The following is a 20235-nucleotide window of genomic DNA, read 5'->3' as shown; positions in this document are numbered from 1 at the left end:
TTAATAACAATTTTTGATAAAAAGTGCCCCAAAAATGGGTGAAAACAATAAATTTTGGACTACACATGCCATTTCCTATGGAAAAGGCATTATGTCAAATATTGAGTAAAATTCATGATATTCCAAACACTATTGTTGGAATATCATGAATGTTTTTGTTATTTTCACAGTATAATCAGCTAGTAATGGTAAACACACAGGTTATGAATCAAAATGTAAGAGATTGTGTGCGTATATGCTCATAAGTAACACTCAAATCTGTTGATGTGAGAGTTTTTGGAAATTGCATTCTATATTCCGTGTATAAAACACTGTAATCGGACAAATATATGTGATAGACCTTAAATTTTTGTTCATAACCTCAACAATATACAACAAAATATCATATTCAAACTTCGCAATGATAGAAAGTATAGATTTTTTTCAAATTATGTTTCAAACTAAAAAGCGTCAAAAACATCATTCTTCGTTGAAGGAGTTCAAAGTATTCATTCATGGATTACTTTTATGTAAAAACACAACAGTAAAGTGGACGTAATTTCAGTTCTAAGCGTCATATAAACAAAACAGGGTCTGTTTTGTAATTACAAAGAATAGAGAGTTTATAAAGAAAATATATTTGCTTCCAGAATGACGTTTTCAACGTAGTCGGATAATAAAATCCGCGCCACGTACACTGTTCAATGAATCTATTTCTAAATTAGTCGATCCTGTGGGTATATTCATCGGCTACCCAGATACCCACTTCAGAGAAAACCCTGATTATAGGAACAACATCAAAGTCTGGTTCGCAGAGCACGATAAAAATTTAGGTATCGGTTCTACGAATCGGATCAATCCCACCACTCTTGGTACGCCGTCGATTCATAGAAATTCTTTTTTAATAAACAAAAAACGTATTTTTCTACTTCAAACTTTTCGAAATTGAGAAACAAAATTTTCCCATTCCTCTTAGCATTATATAAAGGGAAAGGCAAAAAAAAAGCAACATCATGTACATATAAAATAATCCTATTAAATTCAATTTTCTCGGATAATAATCAAAAACAGATGAACACTTGGAGAAAAACATCGACTTTTCAGCTTAATCAAATACTCAACATGAAGGGTTACGTTGATGATGATGATAAAAATGAAAAAAGTACGGAAAGAGAGGCTTTTTTTTTTTAGATAAAATGTGGAAAAAAACCACCCGAAATATCGCATCGTGGCGGCGGCAACATCTGTATTTTTCTCACGCGCGAGAAAAACTGGAGTTTGATTGTGTGGTTATAAAAAGACGGACACCGTTTATGGGAATTTACGCGGAAACCAAAAAATCGACTTCGACATGAGGACGCTTATCGCCACCGCCGTGCTCGCTCTCTGCTTTGTGGTAAGTGCTCTCCATTACGTGCATTTTAATGCACAGTCCATCATTTGATCTGATCGACGGAAATAATCCGATTAATTTCTTGAAAGCATAATTAGCCTTTTCCCTTCCCCACCAAACCCCCCTGCCCTGGAAAAAAGAAATTACATTGTTCATTATAAATAACTTGATTAACTCAAAAGACTTGATAAGAGTAATTATTATTATTTTTTACCTTTTGGAACGTGCATTGGTATTTTTAATGCGATAATGACTTTCGTAAAAACGTAATCGACTTTTAGCATTTATTTTGATTTAATTTTTCGGTTGACCCTTTCTTAATTACTGATTAATGCTTTGTTTTGTATTATGGGATTAAAAATTGTATATAAAAAAAAATCATTCTGTTGTTATCAATTAGTCTCGTTGTTCAGTCTACGCCGCTTAATGTCATCATATCAAGACTTAAGATCTGAATAACAATAACTAAATGATGACTATATCCAAAACAAATCCCGTTTACAAGTACGGTGACCATACATCCCGTTTGTTCAAATGGGACATACGGTAAACGAATAATAGTAAAACGGAATTTTTTTTTTCTTGCATAATTGGTTGCAACTAATTGTCCCGGTTTTTTCTTTAAAATACTAAAACGGGACTTCTTTTTTTTTTCCTTTATACTAAAATCTTGCATTTTTTTTGTTAATTCATCCGTTGTGAGGCGTTAGAATGAAAGTTCAATGTATACCATGAATTATGATTTCTCAATGTACAATACGTTCCATATTCCTTGAGAAAGACTCTTGGAAAAAAGAAATTTTGAATCTGGTCAGTTGAAGGAAACTGATCAAGAACTGAAGGAAAATGCTCAATTTTTTGTTTTTTTTTGTCATAAATTATAGGAAGACCATTCAGAATGCACCAACGAAAGTTTTGACGGGGGAAAAAAATTGAGAACATTACCCGATGTCCCGATAACATAAAAAGTATTTTTCCCATGTTAGGACATTGGTCCGTTCCATTCTCTGGAAAAATGATAGCAAAACCCAAATGATAACATTCGCGATTTAATTGAGCGGCGTCGACTGTATTATGTACATGGAATGATAGAGCATTTTTAATACAATACACTGGTGATTCATATCCTTTTCCGTTCCATCCTCAGGTGATAAATATCAGTTCAGTTTCATCCCATAAATCCCTCTTCCGTTCGTATGTTGCCATCTTAAAAATGGGGTACGGATCGGACATCAATATTTTTTGAGTCAAGAGCACTGGTGCATATCGATCATTAGAAGAGGATCACCAATGTAATGGGTGCTCAAACCTGTGTGAGAGCGTGGGTCATTTTATTGGTTGGAAACGTGTCGCGGGCCACTACAGTTCTGTGGAACTGCGCCACTTGACTACTGTTAACTCTTTGACTACTGGCTACGCATTTTTTGTGTTACTTTTTTGATCTCATTTACTAAAGTTTTACAAACCCCTGATTAACAGTCACCCCTCTTACACGGACGAATTTCTTTGCCCCGCAGGTGTCGGCAATAGAGAGAGAGGTTATACCTTATTTTAATTAGTTGCCGAACACTGTTCTTGTCCCGATATTAATTTTTGAAATCTTAGTAGTCAAAGGGCCAAGTCATCTGTAAATGTATCGTGGGTCATCTAAGTCATGCGAAAATGTGGCGTGGGCTGCTTAAAAGCTCTTGAACTGTACCGCAGATCACTTAAATGATCTGTAAATGCACCGCCTAGTTGATTTTTACAAAATTAGTTTTCAGATCGCGGGCTCGGGGCATAGATTGAGTATGTATGACCTGCTTATTGATGTGCTTAAACTATGACCAACATAAATGGTGAATGTTTAAAACGGGCATCGATCACGCGAGCGCAAATTAGCCCAAGTCTCTTCTCAGAATCATCACGAACTAAGACGTATTTTCCACGAAAACCCCAGAGATTATTACATAACCAAACTTAACAAAAAAACACATTCACAAGGCGATTACATCCCAATTTTCCCAAGGAAAAACAAAACAAAAAAACATTACATTCATTACGATCGATAACAAGCAATAAGTACGTAATTACGTGCGATTGATAATTAGAGCAGTAATTACGGTTTAATTGGAAATCCTCGTCATAATAAAGAGAGAATCCATCTGATTATCAGAACTTGAAAATTTTTAAACGAGAAATGCGTTTCCCCTCGTTCAATTAGGCGCGCACGAAATTTCAAATTACTTGGAATCAAAATGAGACAGAGAGAAAAAAACAATAATTTACCATCAAATCATCTCGGAAATGTGAATTTTGGCGGAGAAAGAAACACAAAAAGGCTTATTTAAAATAGGAAGAAGGGGGAAGAAAAAATCTTTAATTGCCAACACTCCTATATATAAAATCTCGATTTTAATTACTCATGCGAATTAGCTTGACATTTAATTGCTTCTTCACCCATTGTCTGAGTGGAATCCTGCTCTCTTCTCGAACGCTTTTGCAAGATAATAATTCGCCGGGAAATAGCTGGCAGAGAGATAAGAAGACATCATAATGACTCGGAGAGCAAGATGCTTAATTGCATTTATGGCTACAGTGATCACGTTATCTTTCTGTGACTATACTTGATTAACGTGATTAATGCCTGAGAGTAATTTACATTGTGTTTTCGTAAGGTAGATAATAAGTCCATATGGGGGATTGGGAGAGGTTGCCGAATTGCCGAGCTTGTTTCCAAGCGGCTTATGATGGTGATAACCGTGATGTGTTTTCGAGATCCCATCTTCTAATCGCAATAAAACTGGATTTCGCTCTCTCGAATATGATCAGATTTATGATTATGCTTAGCTGCTGGACAGATTATGAATGGCGATGTCTGACATCTTTGTAAACTGCACCGCAAGAGATTGAATGTCATTTTAGGATTATTGTGGTTTTGGATGTTAGGATAAGGAAATTTTTATATGATTTAAGTTTAGCCGTTTGGCATTTATCAAAGCTTAGAAGCTAACAAACTTTTTACCAGCGTAGCGTTTTTGTACCATCCCGTGCAGGCAATGATAAGCATGTTGTGAGCAGGCTTACATGAGCATGATTGTATACTCGTTTAGACAGAAGGATCTTTGGAGAGAACGATTAGGCTGGCCGAACGGTTCACATTTACAGCTTCACATGTTAATCTTCTACGATAGTTGAATTTCTAAAACACAGAGCCACACACTGACAGTAGTCAGCGCACCTGATGATTGATAGCTTGTTATGTGTTAAGAATATTTCAACCCATCAAAACAATGAGATCTTAATCTAACCGGAATTTCATCTTTCGGCAGCAGAAAGCTGTCGAGAGCAGCTATCAACGTCAATTTTGGATGACATGAGGGGAGTTTTTTCAACACAAAACTGTTCTCATAGAAACAATGTGAAGATACACATTAACACCTATACACATGATGTTTTTATTGAACGAAAAAATATTTGGAATAAATAGAAAATGTGTTAGCAGATTAAGATTGATACAATAGAGATTATGCACTGGCCTCGAAATATTCAAATTGTTTTCCATACTCACATTCAATAATTTTAGTTTTGTTCTCTGTTGAGCCAATAGAGGGCGTTAACTTTCCTTATGGAAAGCAAAAATCTTAGGTATTGTGATCACTGTAATTGAATATAATTTTTATTTCATTTTTTACGTACGATTTGTTCGAGAAAAGGTGTGTGTGTGTGAGTGTTTTAAATTTATCCTTCATAAGTTTTTATTATACAAACTATACTTAAGTTGTAAAATGACATTGAATTATTTCTCGCTTAACACACAAAGTATTTGAAATAAGTCTCTTCCTCCTCCTATTTGTCAAATTCTAGTTGATGAAAGGAAAAACATTAGAAAAATAGGTACCGGTTTTTACACTATTAGATAAAATATTTCACTTCTATAAGCACATTATGGTCATACAAGCGCATAAAACTTCAAAGATCCGCCATATGCAACACTGGAGGGTGTAATATGAGTGGCTCAATCGGCTGTTGCTATTCAAAAAACGCTCGCGAGAGTGTATGCCAACAAGGGACACCTTATACACACATATACAACATATGCATACAGAGTGCATGGTATATTCTGATAGATAATGCACTATGAACATCGGAACTATCTGCTGATGTGGGAGATAAAAAGAGATGTTTGAATGAGGATAAATCCTGCCCTGAACAGAGTTGCAATCAATACTATTGCACACTATATTATAGTGTTGCACCGAGAAGAACCGATCAAGTACTTTTACCGTTGCCTCAATAATTCGAAAAAGCGTTAATGTTGCCTTAGAACACTATAATTTTCCAATGCTAAGTGTGGCGTTATGAATGTTTTTCCCAGCACATATTTTGCTCGGAAAAACATTCCAACAAGCGCTACAATTGTGTGTCTCACCAGATTTCTCTGAAAAGTACTAGAGTATCCGTTCTGCAGTCTGGACCTGTTTAAAAAAAGTCTCTCCGCTGAGAGCAGGCAGACCAACAACACGGTACTAACATTAAGATGGTAAATTCTTGAATTTTCATGTTATTTAAAAATATGACGGACAGGTGGCAGCGCCAGCAGGAACATGAAACAAGCACAGTTCTGACAACATAGATGAGTTAGGACCACACACACTCAGAGCCCACATTACGGCATGTACCAATTCGTTATTTTTCCGTAGAAAAATGCGTTCGATTATGTTACCTATGAAACCTGGATCTGTTATTTTATGGCATTTTACTTGCAAAATGTCATTACTAAAAAAAGTTGTCTGAAAGTACAGAGATAGCTCCGGACGAAAATTTATATAGATCCTATTCCTTGAAAATTTATTTAAATAAAACTTGACTTTTTGGAATGTTTTTAGTCCGCTGCAGCTGTGACGAGACTTTTAAAACGGAAAAGCCGACTTAAATTCAGTCCGCTAAAAATAAATCGAGTCCGATATAAAGAATTATACGAATCTTGAGTTCATTATTGAGAATATATTTTTTAATTTAGCACTTTTCCAGAACTTAGAAGCAATTGTTTTGATGATCACATGATCATTTTTCTGCTCTGATCAGAATGAAAATTATATACCAAACCGTTGCCCTAATACAGGGGTCTCCATAACTTCCGGACATAGCGGGATGATTTGAAACTTCCCACGAATCCCGCGGGCCAACATGTAGTATTCAAAATAATGTAAGATGAGATAAAACTAAATATCGGTATATTCCAACAGATTGGCCAACAGGGGCGCTAAATATTTGAAGACTTCTTTAATTCTGAAATTATAACTTTTATTAATTGTGGAATCATTTCTTCCTACTACTACTAAACCATACATGCACCTCGTCTATATTCCCCTGCGGAACCTCTAAGGAATTCATACATGTTGGAATGTGCGTGTCCGTGTTGTGAACCTAATGGAGCTTGTTTCTGTGTAGTGCTTGATATAGTGCTGCCATCTGCCTCAGATTTTTCGAACTATGAGTGAAGTGTAACGATTGAAGATTTTACTGTTGTAGACGTGTTGCTGTCTGTGGCAAGAATTTTTAACGGAGAGGTCGACTTGCATTCGCACCTCGAAGTTGGGAACCACAGGAAACCAACTTTTGCCGACCACCATTGTGGCGACGGTGGGGTTTGAACCACCTGCACTGGCGATGAGAGTCCGTCACTATGACCACTCGACCACCCCAGCGGCATTTCTTCCCACTGGAAAGATTTCTGAATTAATTCTTTTAATTATTCTGAAATTACTATAATTAATTTATAATTTATATTATATTTATAATTTTCAAAATTTTGTTAGTTACGAAATAAATTTTACTAAATTCTCAGTTACGAAATAATAATTTCAATAATTCAGAAATTTTCATTAATTTTGAAACTTTGATTAATTCTGAAACGATCTCTTTCAAAAATACTGAAAATATTTTTAACTATAACTCCGAAAATAATTTTTCCGAATTATCATTATTCTGAAATTATTTCTTCATGAAAGTATTTGAGAATTTCTGCCTTTTTAGATGCCCCAAAAAACTGTTTGGGCGGTCCTCGTGCTCCGTCTGTCAGTGCGGTGTGCGGGTGCTAACCGAATTATAATTTTTTTTTCTTAATCGTCTGATTTCAATTTTTTCCATTTTCAATGTTTTAGCCATTTTCTAAAAATGGTCGGCGGGCCACGGCAAAAAAAAAAAAAAAAAAAAAAACGGTCCGAGGGCCAAATATGTCTCACGGGAAATACGTCGAAGACCAACGCTCTCACACTTCCATACTCAGGTCATATACAGAGCCGCTGTGGTGGTCGAGTGTTCATAGTGACGGACTCGCATCGCGAGTCCCACCGTCGCCACAGTGGTGGTCGGCTGAAGTTCGTTTTCTGTGGTTCTCAACTTCGAGGCGCAAATGCGAGCCGATCTCCCCGTTAAAAAGTCTCGCCACAGAGAGCAGCAGTCCTACAAACAGTACAAATATTCAGTCACTACACACCACTCACTTCACTTCCGAGATATAGATGGCAGCACTGAAAAATCATACACAACACTAGATACGCACTCAGACTGTTAGGTACACACCCTTACAATTCCGGCACAACTAGCTAGGTAGTAAATTGCCTATGGCGATAGACCTGAGTTGTGCTCGGTTGGAAAGAAAGAAAGGTCATATACAGAGAGGTCTTCAACCTATTTCTTGTCGCGAGCACTGCCTGTGCCCATCATAAAAAGAGCACCCCCCCCCCTTACGGCATGCTTAACGTACAAACGCATAAAGTAAGGATCGTTTCAATCCTTGAATGCAATTTGTACAAACTGTTTAATTGAAACATTGATCAAGTGCTCGCGAGCAACAAATCGGGCACGAGCATCGAGCACTCCGGGGAGCACCATGGTGCTCGCGGGCAACGGGTTGAAGAAGATGGCTGCTGTAACACTTCCACACAAGCCGGGATCCACATTCAGGCCTGTCGAACCCCCACACCTAAAAAAAAAAAAACCTATAAAAAATAGCTTTTTTATGCAAAAAAAAAATCAATAACGCTTTACATTGTATTCCTTTCAATTATAAAAAAAAAAAGAATCCTTTAAAAATATTCCTTCTCCCCCAAAAAAAAATACACCCTCCGATACTTAATAACAAAAAAAAAGACAGATAAGAAGAAAAAAAAAAATTTACAAAAATCGGGAAAAAATAATGCAAATGCAAAAAAAATGCCATAAATAATCAATGCATAAAATATAAAAACCAGTAAATATCGGGAACAAAAAAAAAAAAAAAAAACGTATTAAAGGAAGGTGGAAAAAAAACGAAAAATTTTCTAGAAGATACTCGAAGGTCTTCTCACTGAAAAATCACTTTAACTTAATGGATCAGTTTATCGATTTTTACATTGAAATTAGTTTGGCAAGCTTTAAAAAAGGACCCAAAAAACCTTCCCCTTAGACCCGAAAAAATATATTAAAAGAATAAACCTATTTCTTAAAAGAGATTGGACAGAAAGACTTCCGAGATAGTACAAGACACGTCCAAAAAAAAAACTGTTTCCCTTATACTCCGAAGAATAATATATCAATTCCTTTAATTTCTGATTCCAGATTAATGATATAGGAAACCAAAAAAAGTGAGATTCAATTCACGTTATCCTATTTTTAAAATTAGATTACGGTCATGGATGCAGTTATCTTACGAGATAAACCATGAAATATAGATGTTCTTATTTTTAAAATAATAGATTCTTTTTTTTGAAAAACAGGAAAAAGGATGATTATATTGGGATGCGGTTCAGGAAAAAATTCAATTTGTGATCGGGTAAAGTGAAAATAATGGCTTTGTGTTTTGAATCGCTGTGGGTGTTTTTGAATCGATAATTTTGAGAGATTTATTTGGAATGGAGAAAAATTTTGGGTTTTTATATTAAAATGTATATGGAATGTTTACAATTCTTCAAATATTTACTATAAAGGTGAATTCCCAGTGCAATTTAATCTTAATGACGTCACATGAGAAATACAGTCGAATACCGTTATAGTGAGCATCTCGTTTTAACGAAAATTTTGTAACTCTCCCAGATAAGTCTACATAAGAATAATATAAGAATCTGGAATTCCTTTGTAACGATTTATTTGGAATTCAGAAAATTTTTGGTTATTTTTATATTAAAATAAATATGAAATGTTTTACAATTCTTCAAATATTTACTATAGAGACGACTTCCCAGTGCAATTTAATGACCACAATGACGTCACATGAGATATACAGTCGAATATCGTTATAGTGAGAATCTCGTTTTAACTAAAAGTTGTATAACCCCCCTCCTCAGATAAGTCTACATAAGAATAATATAAGAATCTGGAATTCCTTTGTAACGATTTATTTGGAATTCAGAAAATTTTTGGTTTTTTTTATATTAAAATAAATATGAAGTGTTTTACAATTCTTCAAATATTTACTATAAAGGTGACTTCCCAGTGCAATTTAATCTCAGCAGTGACGTCACATGAGAAATACAGTCGGATACCGTTATAACGAACTTTTATAACGTTTTAACGAAAATTTTATAACTCTCCGAGATACATAAGAATAATATAAGAATCTGGAATTCCTTTGTAACGATTTATTTAAAATGGAGAAAATGTTTGGTTTTTTATATTAAAACAAATATGAAATGTTTATAATTCTTCAAATATTTACTATAGAGACGACTTCCCAGTGTAATTTAATCACCGCAATGACATCACATGAGAAATACGGTCGAATACAGTTATAGTGGAAATCTCGTTTTAACGAAAAATTTATCACTCTTCCAGATAAGTCTACATAAGAATAATATAAAAAATCTGGAATTTCTTTGTAACGAAATTTCGTTGTTACGAAGCGATTTCTCCTGTCTCTTGGATTTCGTTATAACGGGATTCCACTATAGTTACAGATTTGGTTTAAATATTGCTCCTATTTTTGCGAACTCTCTTCAAAGAATGTTTTACAGAAATATATCAATTACTTCTAGTTGTTTCCTAGTTTTTATATCTTCAACATAAAAATAAAAAATTAACATAATTTTTGGAATTTTAAAAATTGCACTATAAATTCATTTTTTTAAAATATGGGTCTATTAAACATTTTCCATGTAACAGCACTGTGATAAATTCAGTACCGTGATACATCAGAATTCAAGTTCGATGGGTTTCGGTTCGAATTTCAACTTGACCAGGTACTGAAGTCATTGGGAACCTGCTAGGACAGTGTTTTTCAACCGCGGTCCGTGGGAATTTCTTGTTGGTCCGCGAAACATTTCGACCAATTAATTCATACAGCCGCTACATAATTATAGATTTAATGAAATATTACACATCGGTATATTTTAGTTATTATTTCTATCTTATAACCGTAAGTAGGTCAGCGAATTATTTCTCCCATTTAATAATTTTTTCGAAAGTCTTTAAATTATTTTTCCTATTTTTTCCACAGATAAATAAGTAAAAGAAATAGCTTGCACTGACTAGTAAAAAATGAATTTGTTTATTCATGTTTTTACTGGTCACTGCAATGCATTCCCACCCCTTTTTATCTGTGCCAGGTCAGCAAATTTCTCCTACTTATTTAGTTTTACCGGTCAGTAAATATTAGTTATCCTATTTTATTTCTCGCTCGTTTATATTTTGCCGGTCCGCAAAAAATATCTCTCATAATTTGAGAAAATTAATGATCAATATTTCATGAATATTTAGTTATTTCACACCATTTAAAGCTCCAAAAGTTGTGAATATTGGACAATTTTTTAATTATCAGCCATACTGTGTTAGGAATTTTATTATATATCTTATGGTTACATACATAAATATTTATAGTAAAATTAAGATATTAAAATTATAATTATCCATTATAACTATTAATATATTAAATAATAATTACGATAGTATTAAATAAAATTATGATTGTTAATTGAATCCTATAAATGATGATTCTAATATTGATCCTCCCTAGAACGAAATTATTCAATGTAAAATTTTGTTCAAACTTACTTTAAATTTTATGGTGTTTGGTCAGAAAATAACTCCAAAATCACATTCCTGAGATATAAGCATTTTCATTGTAATTTAAAAATCAAAAATAAAGCACACACACTAATACAAATGAAGATATCATACATGCGCACGTTGTTTAGCCGTACGTACGTATTTGTGCATTTATCTCTTTTCTAATTAGTTATAATTAGTAAGACTTACTTTTAGCCATTTTTTTGGAGGTATCATGTTCTGACTCAACACCCCAGAATTATTCGAAAATAATTACGAAATCACAAATTTTCTGTAGGTCCATATACAATCATCAAAATCCGATTCACTTATGTAAATATATAGAAGAGAACTTTCTTCAATTTATTCAAAATTTTGGGAAATCCACATCCTTAAACGTGTCACCTTCAAAAAATTCCAAGAAAATTCTCCCCATCTCGAAAAGAAAAATTCTTTTTTCTTCTTGTCCTAACATTAACTCGAACGCTTTCCGCGCGTGAAGTGATACGTACTTACTTCTTATATTGATTTTTTGAAGCATCATCTTATGCTTTACCGTGTTATAAAATGTTTGATAAGCTCCAAGAAAAAAAAAGTACATCTGTACTGAAGAGATTCATTTTTTTTAAAAATATTTCTTCGACGTTCTTCTTACCTGTCATGTCCTTGGCCTCAACTAGCTCGTAAACCGTCTCTTCTTTCCTATCATATATTTCTCCGTGTCAAGAGCGGAACTTTAAAAGCAAATAACTCTTTTTCCTTGTGAGAGAATCTCCTTTTTCTCCCCCTCACACTTACATTTCAAAGGGTAGGAAATATTACTACAGTATATTGGAAAATAGGAAGAATATCCCTGCGAGTGTAAGGTAACCTTATCTCTCTATCTCGTTTTGAAAATCAAATAAGGAAATATAGAGTGTGATGCTTATGTAAGTAGGGAAATGTGGGGTGAAGTTTTCATGAAAATAGCCCCTCAATTACTTTTAAAGGTACTTATGAATTTTCTTAAAGCATGAACCTTAATAGTATGTGTACAAAAAATTATTTTGTAAACCTTAGAAAAAAGTGTCCCACACTATGCTCCTAGACATGGGGGCACAGAATAGATTAAAACAGATTTGAAGTGTAAATGAATGTACTAGAAATGAGCGGTATGTTTAAGGACATGAAATTTTAGTTTGAATCATTTTAAGAAAACTACACATAGGTAAATTATCGATATATAAAAAGGTTTTTAATAGCTGGCTGATGCGAAGATATATTTTGGGAGGAGAGAAAATTCAACTCCCCCCGCGGGGAATCGAACCCACGTCCTTTCAGTTACCGGGTGAACGCCCTAGATTACGGAGGCAACGAATATTTCAATCTTTTCCTTGGAGCTCGTGTGCACTGAACGGGACCGTACATGGACGGTCGGACCTAACTCCGGCCAAAGCTCACAATTGCTGACAATGCCACCAGATGGTGACTTATCCGAGTATGATGCCACTCTCCGCTATCGGGTTTTTAACAGCTGGCTGATGCGAAGATATATTTTGTGGAGAGAGAAAATTCTCTCTTTCCAAAATACATCAGCCAGCGTTAAAAATCTTTGTATGTATAGCGGAGAGTGATATCATCCCAGGAATTTATCGATATGTATATAAGGGTAGTAGCGTAACATGGTCCACTGTGTACCCATGTAGACTAAATAAAAAACCTTGCAAGATATTTTATTTGCTATTAAAACACACATTTCATATAGGTTAACACATGAATGAGCGTTTCATACCCTTCAACTTTAAGTAATTTTTTTGAATTTTTCCTGTCTTTGATATCAAGCTTTACCTTATTGATGGAGCAATCTTTTACTTTACGGATATAAACACAGCAAACTTCTGCAAAATGGTTAAGTTTTGACCATATACTATTTTGGTTGCAAACGTTCATTACTTAATTGTCTAACAAAAATATCAAGCTGGAAAAATGAAAAATAAACATTTAAAGTGGTGGTCCACTGCGCCCTATCTTTCACCTATCTTACCAGGCCCTAAAGTTGGGTTCCGATCCCTGGAATTGAGAAGCACGCAACCCCTGTTATGTGTTAAACCCATGAGAACCCCCCCGTTCTTGAAGAGAGTATGAAAATGTTGTTTTTGAATTATTGAAATTCAATGCAAGATTATACGTTTTACATGACTTTAATGTTTTTCCTCCTAAAATATTGAAATCAAAAACGTTATAAAATCCGTGCGTTCATTAAAAAAATGATGAATCATCCTATATTGAAATCTCATTCCTCGTTTTTTTTTTCCAGGCAGTGTACTCAGGGAAGCGCTGCAGTGACACGAAGGACTGTGCAAAGGACGAATGCTGTCTTAGCAAGAGTTTCTTGCCCATATCGCTGAGACGTGGTGAATGTACCAAGCTCACGAAATTGGGTAAGAAATTTCGACCGATAAATGATTTGCACAAACATGCTTTTCATTAAAATCATGTGTAAATTTAGATTTCTTCATAAAAATTGGAGACCCTTGGGTGTATAAGGTCCCCCCTCCTTCCCAAATTCCTAGAAATAGGATAACACTAGACAACAAATTTTGAAAAATTCTCTGCGTCCTGAATGAAATGAGTAAATTCTTATATAATTCGGTGTGCTGAGCACGAATCTGACCATGGAAAAAGGTGCATTAGCCCCGGTTTTCATTGCGTAAATTGCACATTAAACTTTTATATACAGCCGAATCCCGTTTTAGCCAATAACGTTACAGTGAAAACAAAATCTCGTTTTAACAAACACTTTTCTAATCTCCCAGATAAGTTTACATTGGAACAATGCAAAAATCTGGAATTCCTATACAACGAAATGATTTCTCCGGTCTGTTCGAGTTCGTTATAACGGGATTCCACTGTAGTAGTAGTGTTTGTTCCAGACTCTGCCGGCTGGAAGAGATCTCGGCAACGGGATAAATTCAGTGGCAAAGTTCTGGCGTTCATTCATTCATGTAGTAGCAGTGCAATACAAATACATTGAAACTCAATGGAAAATATAACATATGCTGAAAAACAACATATAGGAACCTTGGAAATATAGGGCTAATGCGTCCTTAATCTCATCAATCATCCGTCGTAGAGGAATGATCCCAATTTAAAAAATGCTCAATAAGTGTACAAAAATTACCCTGTATCAGTTTTGAGAGTAAAAATACAGTGTATAAGAGAAAAAAAGAAGTTTCATACGTTCTCTGTGTTCTAACACTTCTAATTAGAAATTTGTTGGAGGTACAAATGGAAAGAGGTACAGGACAATTTTTGAACGCTTTCTGAGCATTTGTTAAATTGGAATGATACCTCTGCGACGAATGATTTAAGAGATAAAGGGCTCATTAGCACTTACAGGACACCCTGTATAGGCACAATATCAATATAGAAGAGGTAATATAGTCGAATCCCGTTATAACGAACTCCAAGAAACCATTTCGTAACTATGAAATTTCGTTAAAAAGGAAATTCAGATTCTTATATTATTCCTACTTAAACTTATCTAAGAGGGTTATAAAATTTTTCGTTAAAACGAGACTTTCGCTATAACGGTATTCGTTAAAATGGGATTCGACTGCGTCTCCAAAAAAACCCCTATAGAACACTTTCATTGATATTCGTGTTCATCAGGTCAAAACTATTCGGATTTGGGCATTTTCACGGTGGACATTCATATCGGCACAACTTGATTGTTGCCAACAGACAGCTCCTGAAGCACTTTTTTAAACAATTTTCATGACAATCTTAAAAAAAAAAATAGCCGATAGAACTTTCTCACGGTGATATATTCGTATTCAGTTATTCAGAATCATGTATTTTCATATCGGTCAGAACCAGCAGGACCATGTATTTTCATGTAGGACGCCGTTTCATTGTTGTCCACTTATACCGCTGTCAAAGCACGTTTTTAACAATGTACATGGCAATTGTTAAAAACAACAATTGTCAAAAAAAAGACCGATAGAACTTTTTTTATGGGATAATCGCATTCAGCAGGTCAAAGTCATTCAGAATCATGTATTTTCATGTCGGACGCCTTTTCACTATTGTCCACAGATACCGCTGCCAAAGCAATTTTTTAACTCTTTGTATGGCAATATCTCCGATAGAACTTTCTCATGGTGATATTCATATTCAGCAGGTCAAAACCATTCGGAATAGTGGATTTTCATGTAGGACATTAGTTGTTGGACTTCTACGTCGGCAATTTCATTGTTATCCACAGACACCGCTCATGTAATGCACTTTTTTAATTACCTTGCATGGTAATATCTCTAAGAAAAGAGCAGATAGAACTTTCTCATGATGATATTCGTATTCAGCAGGACAAGACCATTCAGAACGTATATATTTTCATGTCGGACGTAATTTCATTGTTGTCCAACGTGTAATTACTTTTTCAACATTAACTGGTGTATGATGATGAATTTTCGTCTGTTGGCATTTTATGCATTCTTGAAAGCTGATTATGATGTTTCTTTTTTGCATTGAAAAAAAGGTAACAAGTGCAGTGAAAAGGGAAAGACCGTTGGAATCACCCGTAAACTGTACATGTTGCACTGCCCATGCGAACCCGGACTTCGATGCAAAGGCTCTGGAGACGATGAAGAGGAGGAAAATGGAATGTTCTTTCTCCCGATCGTAAGTGTCTATTTCGTATGTGCTCAAACCATGGCCAGCGGGCCGATTGTGGTCCTCGGAATCATCTGATGTGGCCCGTGACCTCAAGCCTAATTTTGTGAACTACGCGGCACATTTCCAGTTCACTTAAGTTACCCGCGGCAAATTTAAACATCTTTTCAGTAGACCGCGGCATATTCCCAGATAATTTAAATGACTGGCGGCACATTTACTGATCACTTAAGCGCCCCGAGACACATTCTCAGTTCAATTAAGTGGTCCGGGGAATATTTCGTGATCACGTGAATGGTCCGCGGCCCGATTTCAGATCACTTAAGCAGCACGTGACACATTTACAGATGAGATTACGCTTTAGCGAACTTCTACACATTTACGGATCTGGAAATTTTTTTAAGACACTTCGCGGCACATTCCTAGATCATTTAAGTGGCTCGCGGCAGATTTTAAAGATCACTGAAGTGACCTGGGATATATTTGTGGCCTAGATCACTTAGGTGACCTGGAGCGCTGTTCTAGATCGCTTGAATGTTCAACATACGTTCGACCAAACTGGTCATCTTACTTACAATCGGAGAATTTTATTTTATTTCTTTAGATATAAGCTACGTAGTTATCAATCGTTTAGTGTTATCCGAAAACCCAAGTCCGGGTATAATCACATTAAGCGGCGTGCTCTGTATTTCTGATCACGATCACAGGGTGATTATGATTAAACTTCCCGTACTTCCTTATATAGATCTCCAGTATACGGAAATTACTCAGACCTATGAAGCGCCCGTTCTGATGGAGGTATTTGATCGAAACTTGGCATATACGTTATATTGATTTTGTATAAGTAGCACATTGTTGTTTTTACACTTCTTCTTCGCTACTTATCCACGACCCAGTCTATACTCCTAGGAATTTCTTAACGAAAGGTCGTTACAGGAGTATGCGAGCAACACCCTCTAGGGGCAACAAGCGCGAGAAACAGTCAGTTTCGAAACTCCTGACGATGTGGACCACTGGTGTTGGAGGAACGTTGAGTCGATACCCCCCCCCCCCCTAACTCACTCTGTGCAATCAATGCATTTGTTTTTACATGTATGCATTTATACATTGTATTTTCTGTAGATCGGTGAAAAGAAGACGAAAAGGAAGTGCGCACCAGGATCCGAAACAACATTAGACGAAGGTGGTGTGACTCTGCCCGTGACTATCCCCACTCTGCCAGGTGGCGACGGTGGCGAAGGCGGAGAAGAATAGATGGAAACTTCGAATCATTCGAACAGCTGAATAAAACTATAACAGTGTTGTTTTTCCTTACTTAAATTTGTGTTTCGATTTCTCTCTTTGAATCGTCTGTTATTTACTCAATAATCGATGTTGAATATAGATGATAGCTCTTAATCTATACATATAAAATAACATGTCCTGACTAACTCATTCATCATCGCCGTGTAAAAAACCGCTGAAGCTAAAAATATGAAATTTTGGCCAGTAGTTTCATTTTATAATGTAAAGACTCGCTAAGAAGGTTGTTTTCGAAATTCGACCACTGTGGGGGGGGGGTGTCAAATGTTGCATAGATTGTTGTAAATTCCAATGTCATTTGAAGGCTAAGAACTCAAAATTTCTCTTTAAGAAATTCATTGCGATCCATCCTTTAAGCCATATATGGTAAACCCTTGACTCGCAGACTAAATTTGGCCCTAAAGGTTGTCTGATGTGGCTTGCCCCCCCAAATCTAATTTTGTAAAAATGAACTAAGGGGCACATTTACAAATCGCTTAAATGACTCGTGCCACAATTCCAGAGCATTTGAGTGGTCCGTGGCACACTTTTAGAGGTCATTGAAGTAGGTCTCAAAGATCACTTAAGTAACCCGCGACACAGTTCCAGAACACTTAAATGATCCGTGGCACATTTAGTGAGGCGCAGTTTCATGTGGCACAGTTTTAGAGTACTTAAGTGGCCCCCAGTGCGGTTTTACATCACTCAAATTACCCGCGGAACATTCCCAGATCCGTGGCATAATTACGGACCACTTGAGTGATTCGTGGCGCAGTTCCAGAGCACTTAAGCGGTCCTGACACATTTCCACGCTCACTAAGCGATTTTTCAAACTTCAACCCCCGTAATAAGGAGGGTTCAAAGGTTATATGGTGCTGAGCCGAAATCACTTATGCTATAAATACAGGTTGTTCTTGTAATAGACCAAACACTCAGAGGGTTGTTCGTAGACATCAAAAGGAACAAAAATTGCAATGGAACGTGGGTGTCGCAAACCACGTTGAGAGGGTGAAACTCGCGTAAAACGCATGCAGGTTTCGACACCACGCTGGAACGACAAAAAGTACAATAATAATTACAAAATATTCATTTTCATAAATTATTAGAAGAGTTGTTGGAAGTGGCAGCCGCTGACGTCATTGCAGAGGCTACAACAACGTAAAACGATTCCCGGACGCGCTCGAAGTTATCAGGTATGCTTTTGACGTCCGTTTCGTCGTCCGCAGCGCGTGATCATACCCCAGCGCATGCGTTTCGCGACGCTGCTCTCGTCAGAGATGGTGACTGAATCCACGAACGCATTCAGCGATCAACTGACATCCACCATTCGTCTCCTCCAGACTCAGAGCCTGCACGCGTTTTTTGCGCGATTTTCACCCTCTTCTCTCAACGTGGTTTGTGACACCATGTTCCATTGCAATTTTTGTTCTTCTTGATGCCTACTAACAACCCTTTGAGTTTGTCGGTCCATTAACAGAACACCCTGTATAATATTTAGTCTGTAATTTTATTTTACGATCTAAAGCATAGTTCATCACCCTCTTCTTCAGAAATTTCTCTCTCTCATCGCCCTCCCCCCCTACCCAAGCGAGTCCACAGGATCCCATATTAAACCAGTAGCTCTTAACGCCCCCCTGGACTTTTCCATCGCCAACCAGAGGGCGATATTGCCCACTTTGGGAAACGCTGATCTAAAGCATAGTTCCCAAACTTTTTGTTCCATCACCTCCTTCTTCAGAAATTTCTCTCTCTCATCGCCCTCCTTAAATTGCTGGTAATCTAAATTGATTTGTTTGACGGAACCGATTCGATGTCATAACCCTTTCAAGCGAATCCATAGGATCCCATATTAAACCAGTAGCTCTTATCGCCCCCTGGACTTTTCCATCGCCCACACGAGGGCGATATTGCCCACTTTGGGAAACGCTGATCTAAAGCATAGTTCCCAAACTTTTTGTTCCTTAACCCCCTTCTTCAGAAATTTCTCTCTCTCATCGCCCCCCCCCCCTACTCAAGCAAATCCATAGGATCCCATATTAAACCAGTAGCTCTTATCGCCCCCCTGGACTTTTCCATCGCCCACCAGAGGGCGATATTGCCCACTTTGGGAAACGCTGATCTAAAGCATAGTTCCCAAACTTTTTGTTCCATCACCCTCTTCTTCAGAAATTTCTCTCTCTCATCGCCCTCCCCCCTACTCAAGCGAATCCATAGGATCCCATATTAAACCAGTAGCTCTTATCGCCCCCCTGGACATTTCCATCGCCCACCAGAGGGCGATATTGCCCACTTTGGGAAACGCTGATCTAAAGCATAGTTCCCAAACTTTTTGTTCCATCACCCTCTTCTTCAGAAATTTCTCTCTCTCATCGCCCTCCTTAAAATGCTGGTAATCTAACTTGATTTGTTTGACGGAACCGATTCGATGTCATAACCCTTTCAAGCGAATCCATAGGATCCCACTTTGGGAAACGCTGATCTAAAGACCCATTTAGGAGAGACATTTCCAATTTCAACCTATAAGGACTTCATAAAGTGGTTCAAGGGTTATATGCGGCAATCATGACCAAAACCGCCGAAGCTATAAATATGAAATTTATTCAGTATTACATTTTACAATGCAGATACACACTATAAGATGGGATTTCTGAAAATTCAAGGGATCAGGAGGCGTTAAAATAATTTATAGGAGAATCACCGCAAAGTAATTTTCAGATTACCAACGGGCAACAGCTAGTCATCCACAACGAACAATAATAACTGAATAAACAAAATAAAAATCTTATTCATTATAAACATTCTGAAATGCCTTCTTTAGACGCTTTATGAAAAGGGCTGATCCGATTAATCAACCAATTGTTAATAGCGTTTAAAAATGTTTAGTTGAGCCAATCGATTCGATGAGTCCGACTAAAACTTGCTTA

General features: G+C 36.5%; 2 protein-coding genes across 5 annotated transcripts in view; one reads left to right on the top strand and one right to left on the bottom strand.

Moving 5' to 3' along the window:
- The window catches only part of LOC149087910 (voltage-dependent calcium channel subunit alpha-2/delta-3-like), a 323210-nt gene that overhangs the window by 200955 nt on the left and 102020 nt on the right, over positions 1–20235 (bottom strand). The gene's annotated exons all lie outside the window — the stretch shown is intronic.
- LOC149087914 (toxin CSTX-20-like) lies at positions 1316–17350 on the top strand. The gene is made up of 4 exons (XM_089242564.1): positions 1316–1375; positions 13674–13797; positions 15897–16039; positions 17153–17350. Exons 1-4 carry the CDS (start codon positions 1331–1333, stop codon positions 17282–17284), a joined length of 444 nt encoding a protein of 147 aa, XP_089098690.1. The 5' UTR covers positions 1316–1330; the 3' UTR covers positions 17285–17350.

Source organism: Pholcus phalangioides, unplaced genomic scaffold (genome assembly GCF_987345545.1).
Source record: "Pholcus phalangioides strain wild (caught in Gottingen) unplaced genomic scaffold, Ppha-v1.0 ptg000003l_1, whole genome shotgun sequence".
Taxonomy (NCBI): Eukaryota; Metazoa; Arthropoda; class Arachnida; order Araneae; family Pholcidae; genus Pholcus; species Pholcus phalangioides.
The sequence above is the reverse complement of the archived record's forward strand: the minus strand, read 5'-3'. Positions and strand labels throughout refer to the sequence as shown.